General features: G+C 42.9%; 1 protein-coding gene and 1 non-coding gene across 2 annotated transcripts in view; both read left to right on the forward strand.

Moving 5' to 3' along the window:
- Positions 1–7,057: 7,057 nt before the first annotated feature.
- LOC149279559 (U2 spliceosomal RNA) lies at positions 7,058–7,248 on the forward strand. Its single transcript, XR_016278569.1, has one exon. It is a non-coding gene; the product is annotated as a U2 spliceosomal RNA (small nuclear RNA).
- Positions 7,249–11,189: 3,941 nt separating this feature from the next.
- The window catches only part of LOC149279560 (guanine nucleotide-binding protein G(olf) subunit alpha-like), a 117,796-nt gene continuing 115,096 nt past the window's right edge, over positions 11,190–13,889 (forward strand). The window contains exon 1 of the mRNA XM_089501036.1: positions 11,190–11,700. Coding sequence (XP_089357162.1) covers positions 11,190–11,700 — 511 coding nt within the window. The remainder of the gene's footprint in view (positions 11,701–13,889) is intronic.

Genomic DNA, 13,889 nt, shown 5'->3' on the forward strand with positions numbered 1-13,889 from the left:
GCCGCGTCCCCCAAGGGTAGGCTCGAGGTAGCTGGAGCCCACAAATTTCCAGGTATGCTTGCTGTGTAGCAACCTGTGAAATTCACATTCATTGAGATAAGTAGCAGTAGTAAAATTTCTCATACTATTGAAACTAATCATTTATTTAATCAGGAAATACTTGCTGAATCAGCATTTTCATCAGTTTCTTTCTTTTCAAATAAAAAAATAAAAATCCTTGATGGCTCTGACTCAATTTTGTGTTTGTGTGTGTGCAATATGGTGATGTATAATACACGTGTTCTCCTAAAATATCTGACAATATTTAACTTTGGTCGCTACCCCAGGCCCAACCCAGTGGAGCTTCCCCAGCCACCCCCAGCTATCTCTTGAAGGCAGTGGGACATAGACTTGATTGACTGTTTGACACCACACAGGCACTCAGTTATTCTCTCCTGCCTCTTTTTTCTGTCTTTCATCCTCTCTTCATCTTCCTTTCTGTCTCTCACCCTCTCCACGTCTTCCTCTCGCCTCTCTGTTTCCTTCCCTCCCCTTCTCCCATGTACAGTGCAGCCTACACAGCTTTCCCTCTCCCCCTCACTCTGAGCTTTTATCTTTATCTCATTGCGAGCTGCCACTACTACCATGGTGTCACATAATTGTTAGCACCTGGGTGCCATGCACTAAATGCACCTGTGATAACGTGGGTGCATGGAATAATGCTGTCTTCGTAGTACCTTCAGCAGGAAATCTGACTTTTCACCCAGCTCTAATTCCCACATCATACCATTTTCAAAGCACTATATATAATACATTGACACGTGGCTATAATTTAAATACAAAAAAAGTCACATTTCTTGATATAAGCCACAATTAAAGTGGTTCTGTAGCAGATCATAAAACGTTTTGTATAACTTTTGTTGAAATTGTTAACTAATATAGCACTTAAGACATTATTATATCCACCGGTTGTAAGGCACTTATAGTACCTAGCAAGAATGAGAGGGCAGCGGAATGCTGGAATAGGTCATCTTCAATGCAGAAAATACAGGGAGAATAAGTGCAAGGCATTCAGCTAGGGAGAGTGTGGAAAGGGGTAAATGCATATGTGAGATTCTGCAGAACACGTTAACGATCTATTCACAAAATGGAATACACAAAAATGCAAAGAGACGCCGCAGCTATCATATGCATTAAAGTGCATATGGTGGCCGGAGTGTCCTTTTAGGTACTTTTTATTCTTGATCTAAACAGCATACTATATCACTAAATCCATAAAGGTTTAGAAGTATGCCATCAAGACAAAGTAGTTTTAGGTTTTGAAAAAACAATAGGTAAAAGTGTACATGCGTTACAACACTCTGTAGGAATCCCACTCTCCCACACTTCAACAAAATAAAAGACAGGTATTGGTGGTGCAACCCACCAACAGTGAGCGGAGCGACAGAAGTAAATATAAACGTAACTTACCCTCACTGACTTGAGGAAGCCCACAGGCGAAATGCGTATCGGAGGATTCACAGAGACACTTAAGTAGAGTATATTTTATGATATTGTTGTTATTTATGTAATAAAGTATTTATTCTACATTTTCCATCACTTTTTATATTACATTTATATACATATACTCCATCCACTCTGCTGGATCCACTCTGCTGTTCATCACCTTAAAGGGGGAGTACTGCCCTAAGTCAGTACTGTGTTCTTTATCCCTGGAGCCAGGTTACAGGCTCTAGGCAAGGTGAGAGGCTCACCGTAGCCACCTGTTTTTGGTCCATTTTGGATGTGTTGCAACACTGCTCTATGTGATTTTATCCATTTGTAGATATCTCCATTCAAATACAGTTGGGTGTGTGATCGTAAAAACGTAGACGAAGACGAAGACACACAACACGAAGATCTTCGTGATCGTCTTCGTCTTAGTCTACCACTCTCCCCGGTCCCTTCCCCTTCTAACTTACCTTGGCATTGCGGCATCGTGGCAGTTCACGGAAGTGGAAATCCCCAGGTTCGCCGTCACGGGTTACAGGGCAGTCCGAATGAGCCTATTGGTCGCCTACGGGGACCTCCTCTGGCATCAACCAATTGGTTGATGCCAGAGGAAGACCCTGCAGGTGACCAATAGGCTCACTCGCACGGCATTTGTAACCCCTGACAGCGAACCTATGGATTTCCGCTCCAGTTAACCCCTTCGATGCTTCGTTAGATAAGGGGAGCGGAAATCCATAGGTTAAAGGGCCGTGCAAGCGACCAATAGGCTCACTCGCACTGCCCCTTAACCCCTTAAGGTGCAACAAGTGCACCAGGAGCCTAAAAGTCTGTACGAGCGACTAACAGAGTCGCTCGTACAGACTTTAAAAAGTTAACCCCTAATGAAGCAACTTGTCCGGCAGATCCCACTGGTCTCCCTGTTCTATCATTTATTAACTGATAGAACAGGGAGACCAGTGGGATCTGCCGGGTAAGTTGCAGCATTGGGCTTTTAAAAGTCTGTACGAGCGACTCTGTTGAAAAACCGAACACGAAGAATGTCCACGAATATTCGCCCGAAGAGAAGACAGGAACAGGCGAATATTTGCGGAATATGATAATTTTTTTTTCCCCGAAGACGAGCACGAAGACGAACACGAAGAGCCCCCTGGTGCCCAAGTCTAATTATTATTTTTTTTTTTTCATGTCATTTATTCTATGTAACCCGTTGGGGTGAGGGTGAGTTACGTTTATATTTACTTCTGTCGCTCCGCTCACTAGTTCCAGGTTTTACTTAGATGCATTTTAACAAAGTCACGTTTTAGTAAAGCTCTGTAACTGCATTTCATACATTTATTCGACCAATTGTTATGATAGCATAGGTCACATAATTAATATGTCTGGTGGGCTTTTGGTTATGTTAATGAAAATGCCTTTGCACACAGGATCTGATGCCAGTAATACTGCTAGTCTCCTGTTAAGCCCCATATTTATCGTTTCCGGTCATATAAGCCCTGGCGGAAGTGCCAGCAGCAGCGGAGGTTGTCTGCACGCATAGACCGGCTGCCCCCACTAGACACCAAGGAATCTGAAGCACGGGGGACAAGCTTAGGGATGCACTGGTAAGTCGGGGGAGGGTAAGAGTGGCATATGGGGGTATAAGGGCAGAGTGGCATATATAGGGTTAAAAGGAATATCAGGGAGGCAAAGTGGCATATAGGGGTATATAAGGCATATCTGGGGGCAGAGTGGCAAATAGGGGGTTAAAAGGCATATCTCGGGGAAAAGTGGCATATCAGCGAGGGAGAGTGGCATATAGGGGGGAAAAAGACATATCCAGGGGGCAGATGTGCATAATTGGGGACAGGTTGGCAAATAAAAGGAAATAAAAACAAAAAAATCATTTATTTTTAACTGAAAAACCTAGCTCCCAATTGGAGCCCTCTCTAACTAAACTATGCTGGCCCAGACTGACCAGCCTAATCACCCACTACCTTAACCTCCCAACCAGACCCAGCTACACCAGGCTCTGGAAAACCTCCCCCAGACAGCACACAAAAGGTCCGGGTAGGTAAAGCCTCACTTGGTTCAGAGATGGTCTTCTTCAGGGCCTCTCCTTGCCCTTGGAGCTCAGGGAACTTCCTCTTCCCCCAACAGTCTCTCTGATTATCAGGCTCCAGGGTTTTTTAATGCCCAGCACCTGTGCCTGATGCCGGCTCCATAGAAATCCCGGACCGGATCCTGCAGACTTCTAGCCTCCTGGAAAAGCCAGCATAGATTTTCCACAGAATGGGGGAACAGAGCATTGGCCCACCCTGCTCTCCAATTGCTCCACCCCAGGGACCCATATTTACGATCTGGATAGCACCTGTACCCAAATGCCACACTAAGCATCTCCGTGGGGTTTACACTGTCACAGTATATATATATATATATATTATATATGTGTGCAGGCCCTGACTGACTGGGCCTATGCGGCCTCTACGGCCACATTAACGCAGGGCATAAGGGGCACCTGCCCCTTAAGCCCGCCGCAACTGCGGCCGGGTCCGCCACTCTAAGGAGCCGGGAAGCCCCCACCAGGGCCGGCCTTACGGGTGTGCGGCCGCACAGGATTTAAATTAAAACATCGGGGGGGGTTTTGTTGTTTTTTTTTACTTTATTTAACATCCTCCATGTTAAATAAAGTTTTTGTTAACTTTATTTTACATGGAGGATGTTAAATAAAGTAAAAAAAAACAAAACCCGATGTTTTAATTTAAGCCCTGTGCGGCCGCAGACCCCTAAGGCCAGCCCTGGTGGGGGCTTCCCGGCCCCTTAGAGTGGCTGACCCGGTCGCAGTTGCGGCGGGCTTAAGGGGCCCTGCGTTAGTGAGGCCGCATAGGCCCAGTCAGTCCGGTCCTGACTGGGCCTATTTTAAGGTAGGGGCCTGGAGCTGCAGCTCCATCAGCCCCTAAGTCAATCCGGCCCTGCCGCGGGCCCGGTCGCAGTTGCTGCTTGCTCTGGCAACAAGGTAAGTAGGGTGAGGGAGGGGGGTGCAGTGAGAAGGGGCAGAGGGGGGTTAGATAGTGAGAAATGGGGAGAGGGGATAGATAGTGAGAGGGGGTAAATAGTGAAAAGGAGGAACATAGTGATAAGGGGCAGATAAGATGGGGAGAGGGGGTAGTGTGAATGCGTATGACAATTAATGAATTTATGTGTGGATGAATTGCTTGAATGATTTGTGAGACTGCATTAATGATTTGTGTGAATGAGTGAGTAAATGCAAAGATGGTACATGAAGGGTGGGCTTTAACAATAAATAAATAAAAAATGGGCTGCTCAGGCTTAAATGCCCGGGCCTATTTTTTGTCCCAGTCCGGGCCTGTATGTGTGTGTATTGCTTTGAGCCATACATCTGTGTTACAATAATGAAATCTTAATAAAATAAAATAATTACACAGATTTTCACTGGTGACCACTACATATTTAAATGTCTGCACTAGATTTAAGTGATGGAAAAGGACATATTATGGAAACTGTGTATATGATGGTGTAAAAGAGCATAAACTTCTTAAATCAAATTATGGGATGTTCTTGTGATGCTGTCTATGCACTGATTATCAGGTCAGAGATATTTTAGCTGAATGATAGTTCTGGTGGACGGATGTTGAGTCAGAGCAAGTATCAGTGGGAGGCAAATATCTTAAGTACAGTTCCCACTATGTGGCTGTGAATCCACCATAGCAACCAAAAGGCTAAAAATAAATGATCTATATAAACTCTAACTCTAGAACACAGATAAAATTGGGAACAGCTCCAAAACTACGCTGGCAGGAATACATAAAAGTTCCTTCGGCAACCTATCCCAGGATTTTTTATCACGTCCCTTTTTTATCAAATAGAGTGGCCTTTTAAAATGTGCAAAATTATTCTTCACTGTTATTTGTCTTAGTTTCTATTTCAACATGCTTCCTAAAAATTGCCTTCTGAGCATTAGTATTATTTATTGTTTTATACATATAAACATCATATTCTACAGCACTGTACAAAGGGGTAGGTATTAAAATACATCACACATACCACAAAGCCCCAAAACAATTATTAAGACTTGTTCTAGCGCAAAGTTTTAAAAGTGGTTTTATCACCGTAGCAATAAAATTGCCCTATCAGTGGAAAAATGCCATGGCCAGGTCAGGCCAATAACAACTCTGATTTGGGTACATAACTTTTTGTAGGCATGGGTACTGCTAGATGATGTCTTAGAAAGGGAGGAGAATACAAATTAATTAAGTAATTTTTGCCATAAACAGAACATAAATGTCACAAATAAATAACCCATTTTCTTTTAAAGTTCACGCATGGTTATCTTAGGGCAAAATGGTGAAGCTTCTGGTGATGGCGTCTCCCCCATCCTCCAGTCAGGGGGAGAGGATGTCATGGGAAGCTCCGCCATTTTGGTTGAAGTTTACACAGGGTTATCTTACGGCAAAATGGCTGAGCTCCTGGTGATGTCCTCTATCCCTCCCCAGGAGTTCACTTCAGTGGTGATGCAGATGAAGAAAGAAGAAAAAAGAGAGAAAAGAGATGAACAAGAAGATGTGAGACACAGAAGCAGAGCCATGAAACACAGAAGAGGTCAGCAGAAAAGGTAGGGAGACATTCAGAGACTGTGAGAGATCACTCAAATTTCAGACTTCTTTTTCGTCTGTTCCGTGGAGGTCTGGCCTCGTTTTTGAAGATTTGTATGACATACTAAAAACTGCAAATTTTATTACATTTGTAATTTGTATGAATCTGAATGCACAATTTTGTTACATACCTAATGCAGATGAGCATATTTACAATACTAGAGGATTAAGGCAGGTGTGAAGACATGCTGTAAAGTAAGAATGCTTTCAAATATGAGCTTTCATATAATGTTAATAGTTTATTTTTATCATTTAACAAAATGCAAAGCAAGAATTTTCTTCTAAATCTTCTAAATCTAAATCAAATCAATATTCCAGAGTCCAGAGAAGCTGGTGCTATTTTTTTGCACCCTAGTTCCTGTGTTTTAGTGAATCGTTGGCCTTGCTTCCACGTCTGAGGGATGGCTTTTTGGCCGCAAGTCTTTCATAAAGAATTCTTTGGACAGCAGATGAGTGTAGCAGGGTTCCACTGTTCTTTGCCAATGCTGATGATGTCACTGCTGGATCTCTTATGATGGTGAAGGGAAGTAAGCATAATGTGTCTTTGGCTGACCACTGCATCTATGGTCCTCAACATCGCATGTTTCTTTGTGCTTCTTCAAAAGAGCTTAGACAGAACATTTACTCTTTGTACAGTGCTGTGGAATATAATAGTACTATATAAAACAATAAATAATGATAAATAATACCATCTGGAAAGCCCTGCATGCCTTGGAATTTCTGTCAGGGAAAGGCATTGCAAATGTGGTATAACTGCCTTGTGTCTTGTTGCTGTGCTCAGTCTTGCCACAGTATATAACTTTTTAACATTAAACTGCCCTCGGCAACCTCACCTTGTTAGTGAGTTTGGCTGTTCCTCACCTATTTTATTTCACCTACACACCTGTTTCTATCTCAGTTAATGACTGTGTTTCGACCTACATATGAAATAGATGATCATCGCTTCTCGGCCTTTTGGCTAAGATCAAGTGTAGTATTTGTTCTTATCAGTTTAATATCTGATACGTCCCCTATCTGGGGACCATATATTAAATGGATTTTTAGAACAGGGAGATGGAAGAAGAGCTTGCTCTGTCCACTCCATGCATTGACCTGGTATTGCAGTACCTCCAGGACCGGTGCACACAAAAAAAAAGAAATAGATGATCATTAGCACCTTTTTGATATAATTGTTTAAATGCCTAACTATATGCCTACAAAATCCCTGACTTTGTGCAAGTATACCTAGAAGAACTAATGCTGTTTTAAAGGCAAATGATGGCCACACCAAATATTGTTTTTATTTAGAATTTTCTTCTGTTCACTCACTGTGCATGTTGTTAACTGATTAAAACAAACTAGAACATTTACACAATAATATATATATATATATAGCCAATTAGGTTGGCGCTAATGTTATTGTGAACATTTGAAAGAATCTTGCGTGATTTTATTTGATTAATAAAAATGGTTCCTTTTAAATTTTAATGGTAACTCGTTTGAATCTGCCCCTCACAATGCAAACTACTTTCTAATGCATTCATTGTCCAGGGGCCTGCTCAGACAGCAGAGTGTCCCTTTTTAAGAAAACCTATGTGTCAGTTACTGTACATTATTAAACCCTTCTACAACTACCTCTAAGAAACCCTATGATTTTGTGTCTAGGTCTTGGCTGGTGCTGGAACCACAGCTGCTAAGGGGTGAGCCTAGAGTCAGTGGCAGCTAGGTGGAGTATTTCCTCAGTGCATCGCCCCCCCATTCTGGCTAAAGAAACACACGTACATGTAAACATACATTTACACACACTCTCTCTTTCGTTTCTACTTCTCCACCATGCCATGGAACCTAGGCTCATCCCTGACACTTTACCACCATAAAGACAAGCACATGCTAACATTTTACACTAACATACACACATGCTCATGCTAACACCATACATTACCACTCCCATTCTGACACCATACAGTCATACCTTAACACCATTCACTCATACCTGGTAACACTACACACTTCCACACTCATGCTAATGCCATATAGTAACACACACTCCATGCAGTAACACACCATACACACACTATACACTAATACACATGCACACAAACTCACTCAGTTTATCTTCCCCTTGTGCAACTGTAGTTTGCACCCTGTGCATGAGCTGGCAATACTAGACAACTGGAGGCGAGTATATCATATGTATGGAGATGTGTTCATCCAAACATTTTCTGCAGAGCATCTAGCTGGGGAGGTGAGGATATTGGTATATGCATATGGGGTTCTGCAGAATCCCTCCATGCATTTGCAAAAGGGACAACATGGAAATGTTTGCTTTAACACTACTATTTAATATTGCCCACAGCGCTAGAAAAAACCCATACCCCTGAGTGTGTGTTTTTAAGTGAGTTAGTAACACCCTTTTTTTTTTACTGTATTATACACTTTTCATTTTTTTCTTATCAGCATTTACATTTCCTGGTTCGGCCTGCTACCAGTTCACAACTGTGACCTTGGATGTGAAAAATAGAATTTGTTAATCACAATGTAAAATACTACGGTATATCTTGATATGTTACCAAATACCAAATGACAAATTCCAGAATTCCATAGAGGGGAATGTATAGATGATTTCTGTACAAGAAATAGGATTACCATCAACATTATCAACATTCAAACAGTAATAAAGCAGCTTAAAAGACATCTGTATGAGAACAAGCTGTGTGTGTGCAAGATATATTGCTAACCAAAACACACAGAATATATAAATAAAATCAACAGAACTTAGCATCAGTCACCTTCCCTTGGTTATTTAATAATTGTTGGGCACACCCGAGGAGCAATTGCCCCCCTGCCCCCTGGGCCAGCCCCCCTGGGGTATTTAGAACATTACTGTAGAGAAGAGAGTGATATGAGTACTAATTATACCTTGGTTTAACTGGAAATATTTCAAAGTTCACCTCATGGAAGCTGGGATAGGTGATATATTATATCATATAATCAATTTCCTTTCACAAACCACTCTATCCTTACAAGGAGTGCCTGAACTTCTCAATAACAATAAGCAACTTAAAAGGATGCCGCAGCCCTAACTTAAGTATGTTAGGGACTCTAAAGTAGTTAGTAATTTAATATGCATTCGCTAAACTAAAAGATAAAAATTATATATTTCTGCTTAGAATGAGGAGCGCTGCTGAACCTCGGATCCATCTGCATTATTCTGGCCTCTTGGAGAACTTCTGCAAAAGGGTGGAGCCACAGCGTGCCCCCCATGCGCCCCCCTCTCCACCCTTCCTCCAATCGGTGGAAAGGGTCTGCGTGGAGGCTCTGCCCTTTTGCGGAAACGCTCAGGTTAACAGGGTGGATAGCGACGAGAAGCGGACCACCGAGAGCGAATGAGAGTGAGTGAAAACAAACTTTGATTCAGAATGAAAAAAGCCCTCCGAATTTCGTCTGAACCGAACGGGCAGGAAACATCAGGAAACTAAATTCATTTTTCGGAAACTAATGGACCAAACATAAAATGAAAAATTGGTCTGAATCGGCTTTGGTCCATATGCACAAGACTAGTCAGTATTTTAGATTACATAAGAATTTAAGAGCGAGAAATTGACTTTTTACATAATATAACGTATAGCAGGCAGCTGCATGTTAGCCATTTGTATGTGATGTAGCTCTGTCACCTTGGTCCAATCTTCTAGACAAACACCCTCGACTCCTTATTATACCGCCTTTGGTAAACAATGCAGTGGCTCAATCGCCAAGCCGGACACAATAACTAAGAAACATACTTCATTGGCATGGAGATTGTTTTTTCTTTTTACATGGGACTTGCTCTTTAATCTCACTGTTGGCACATTGGCCAGTGACTTGTCTTATCTGCACCAGTGGCAGCATCTGGTACAACTGATGTGCCACCATGATGCACAGCATGCGTGTTCCTCATGATACCAAATGCAGGTCATTGTAACCAAAACATAATGGTCTGGGGCATTTGCCCCCCTCCATCTGATCTCCACATTTTCCCTGATGTAAAGACTATAACATTTCCCTCACTGTATTGGCCGCTACCAATTCTGCTGGGACGCCGTGTTGTTGTGCCCTTTGAGTACAGTATTAAATGAAAGTATACAAGGAAATTATAGTATAGCAATAACCTGCAGAACAATCTATTAAAGCTAAGTTGTGAATAGATCCTTCTCCTGAAGGAGTTGATGAGAGCAGCTCTGATTTCTGGTTCATAGCACCAGTATTATTATTGCTTAATGTGTGACAAAAAGTAAATGAAGCATGTCGTCCCTTACGAAAAAATTACTGCAGTTTTTCTGAAGTAATACTGCAGTTTTTTGGACATGAAAAAACTGCAATACTGCACTTTTAGTGCAGTATTACTGCACATTTACTGCAGTTTTGCTGCATTTGTACTTCACTGTATGGCAGTTTTACTGCACATTTACTGCAGTTTTTTTTTTATATTGCAAACCTACAGTTGTACTTCAATGTACTGCAGCTTTATTGCATTTGTACTTCCTTACAAAAATAACTGCAGTACAGTGAAGTACAAATGCAGTAAATGTGCAGTAATACTGCAGTAAAAGTGTAAAACTGCAGTATTACTTCAGTAAGGGGTATGTCTCAGTAATGCTGCGCCCTAGGGATGCACAGCGCCGCCAGTCCGGGTTTTGCATACGACTAGCGCTCATATAGGCGCTCATGCTGCGGTTTTTACGGTAAGCTGGACCGGCTGGCTCAGACCGCTAGTAGCGAGCTCTTAGTGAGTGTTGTGTGCGCTGCGGACGTCAGGTGACCCTCCAGCCGGTGGTGAAGATGCAAAATGGAACGTTGGGGATCTGAGGATCACCGTCATCTGCTGTGATTACTCCCGGGATTGCCGGTTGGAGGATGAAGAACTAAACCCACCGTGGCTCATCCTGCTTATTGATACCGGCTCTTGGTTTTTGGCACCTGGGGTGCGCCCGCTGCCTGCTCTCTGCGCGCCCCGGAGTATTGCCTTGCAAGCGGCAGCTGTTAAATTGATAACTGGCTTTCGAACCGTTGCTATTGATTTTCGGGGCACAGCACGTGTAGGTGGCCAGCGCCATGGGGCTGTGCTACAGCCTGCGGCCGCGGCTCTTCGGCGATCCCAGCGGCTCCATCTCCAATGCAGCCACCAACTCGGACACAGAGCAGCCCCCGGAGCTGTCTGTGCCCCTGCGAGCCGGGGATTTAAGGCATGGAGATTTGCACCGGCCGGGGGCATCTGCAGGGGATATGCCTTTGCAACAGCCTCATGCCCTTCAGCGGGATGGGCAGCCGCGGAGAGGGGAGATCTGCAAACCCTGCAGAGGGGACAGTCCGGATGGTCTGATGCTTTTATTGCAGAATGGAGGAGGCAGCGGGGACAGCAAACAGCAGCACAAGCCCAGCAAAGTGCAACAAGCACAGCAGCACCCAGGGCAGCAGCAGCATCCTCTGCAGAAAGGATGGGACAAGCTCAGGCTGGAGGAGAAGGAGGCCGAGAAGGAGGCCAAAAAAGTCAGCAAAAGCATAGACAAGGTGCTAAAGGAGCAGGAGCGGGAATACAAACAGACACACAGGCTGCTGCTACTAGGTAAGGCACCTGCGCTCAGGGCTGGTCTGTGTGGCAGATCTATAGCATCCCGTAAAGAACATGCTCGGGGGTAGTGTAGATGGCAGCCAACCGGAGTTTGTGTTGAGTCAGCCATTTTTAAATCCCCTTTATTATAGATCATTATTGGAGACTCTATTCTACAGAGCAATGGCTTTGTGACACATATGATGGATTGTGTGTGTGTTGGTGGCTGTCTATTGTACCCCAAGGGGGGGGAGGCCCACAACTCCAACCTGGGCTAGAATTAAAGAGGCAGCACAGGGGATGTATACCTTTACTCCACCCTGCCTGTGGGTGCTTACATTACATGCCAGTCATTGCATGTGTGGAATGTTCCCTATGCCTCTTGGACTTGTAGTACGCGATCCATCTCGCCGTGCAGATGCTGGTACCCCACCCAAGTAGCAGATATAGGGTGGGTGGATCACGGGCAGCATCAGAGGAAGGCAGGTCTTTGTATGAAAAGGCGGTGGTGCATTAGCCATCAGTGTAGTAGAGGAGCCTGCGTGCTATTTCTAGAATGTATAAATAGATACAAAGATACTGACACTCTGCTCTAAATACTCTCTCCCTTCACTGTGTCCGCCTGTAAGAGTAAAACACCTCTACCTAAACCAAACGTGTAATTAAAGAGTCACTTCCACATGTGAGGCATGTCTCTTAGCCACACAAGGGAAATAGGTGAGTGTGTAATTGATAAATCTCTAGTAAAGTGATCCTCCGGGATGTGTCGGTGTGCTGTGCGCTTAGATTTCAACATTGAGGACAATAACCTCAAGAGAAAGAGGCTGTGCATACGGTCCAGGCTGGAAAGTAATAGAGAAAGGCTCCCCCCCCCCCCCACCTCTTATACACAGACCACCAGATTCTGCGGTTACGGTTCTTATATGTCACAGTGACGAGGTCCCGTCTGTATTTCAGTCAGCGGTTCCCAGTCTGTGGTTCATTTATTAAGCAGTCGAGGTGTATTCAACCTACAACAACCGTAAGGGCAAGCAAGGCCGATAAATCAAGTGGCTAATCCTCAAAAGAAAATTCTGTAACAACTGAAACGTATAAACAGAATGTTTTATAATCACGGCGCAGCATATAGTTAGGAACAATTATATCTGTGTCAAGTTACAGCATATATGTATTCATTTATATGTCTGTTTATAAAGAAAATTGTTTGGACAGGCACTATATGGTGTACACAGTGTCGACATACACACAAAATATTCACACAAACGTTTAGAAACGTAATAGATGCCATTGTGGCATATTTTTTTATTTTGAGTTTGTCATAAGTTGTTGTTAAACACTATCCATTTGTTATTATTGTACATATGTATTATTTACCTCCCATGAGGCTATTTTGATACCCACAGGAAGTTCCAAATTGTAAACAAACCTTGTCTTTATTTAAGGATTGTAGTTTATCTTATATATGGCTGGTAATTAGTTAGCTGTATTTAAAAAAATAAATAAATAAAGAATACAAATATATATATGTATTTTTTATTTGGTTTTAGGGTGGGACACAATATTGTATGCGTGAATTTAAAAAAAAAATTGTTTTGCATTTACATTAATTTTTTATTGTATATTCATCCCTTAGTCTTTTTTTTATTGAGCATCCAACTATTAAAAGTGTTTACTAAGCTCTTTCAAATCAGGCGTCCCCATGCCATGTAGTATATGGTGGATGTTGATGCCCCCCATGGGGGTCCTTGCTACAGTTCTCGGTGTTGCTGAATGCCTCGACATTGAAGCATTACAGCAGCACAGTTTAAGTTAAGAAAGCAACTTTTGATCGCTTTCTAAGCTTATTTAATGTCATGAAGTGCCTGGCACGTCATTGGTCATTAAGGGATTAAAAAGTCATATTTGGTTGACCAGGAAAGCCATGGTGCTCCAAGAAGAAACATTCTGACCTATATTTTGGTGCAAAAGTGGAGCAATAGCCATAGCACCCAATGAAATACCACTACTAATCGCACCACCTTTGATACTTTGCATTAAAATTATTATTTATATCTCCATTGTTTTCATAGTGGAGGCCTGTGGTAGAGATCCCCCCATCCTACCTAACAAGCCTACATATTAAACTTTTTATAGTGCCTACCCCACAAACTAAAATTGCGTGCTGCTCCCCTAACAATTAGTAAACACAGCCCTACAAAATAGTT

Source organism: Sceloporus occidentalis, unplaced genomic scaffold, assembly GCF_023333645.1.
Source record: "Sceloporus occidentalis isolate IW3139 unplaced genomic scaffold, rSceOcc1.0.p SCAF_162, whole genome shotgun sequence".
In the NCBI taxonomy this organism is placed as follows: Eukaryota; Metazoa; Chordata; class Lepidosauria; order Squamata; family Phrynosomatidae; genus Sceloporus; species Sceloporus occidentalis.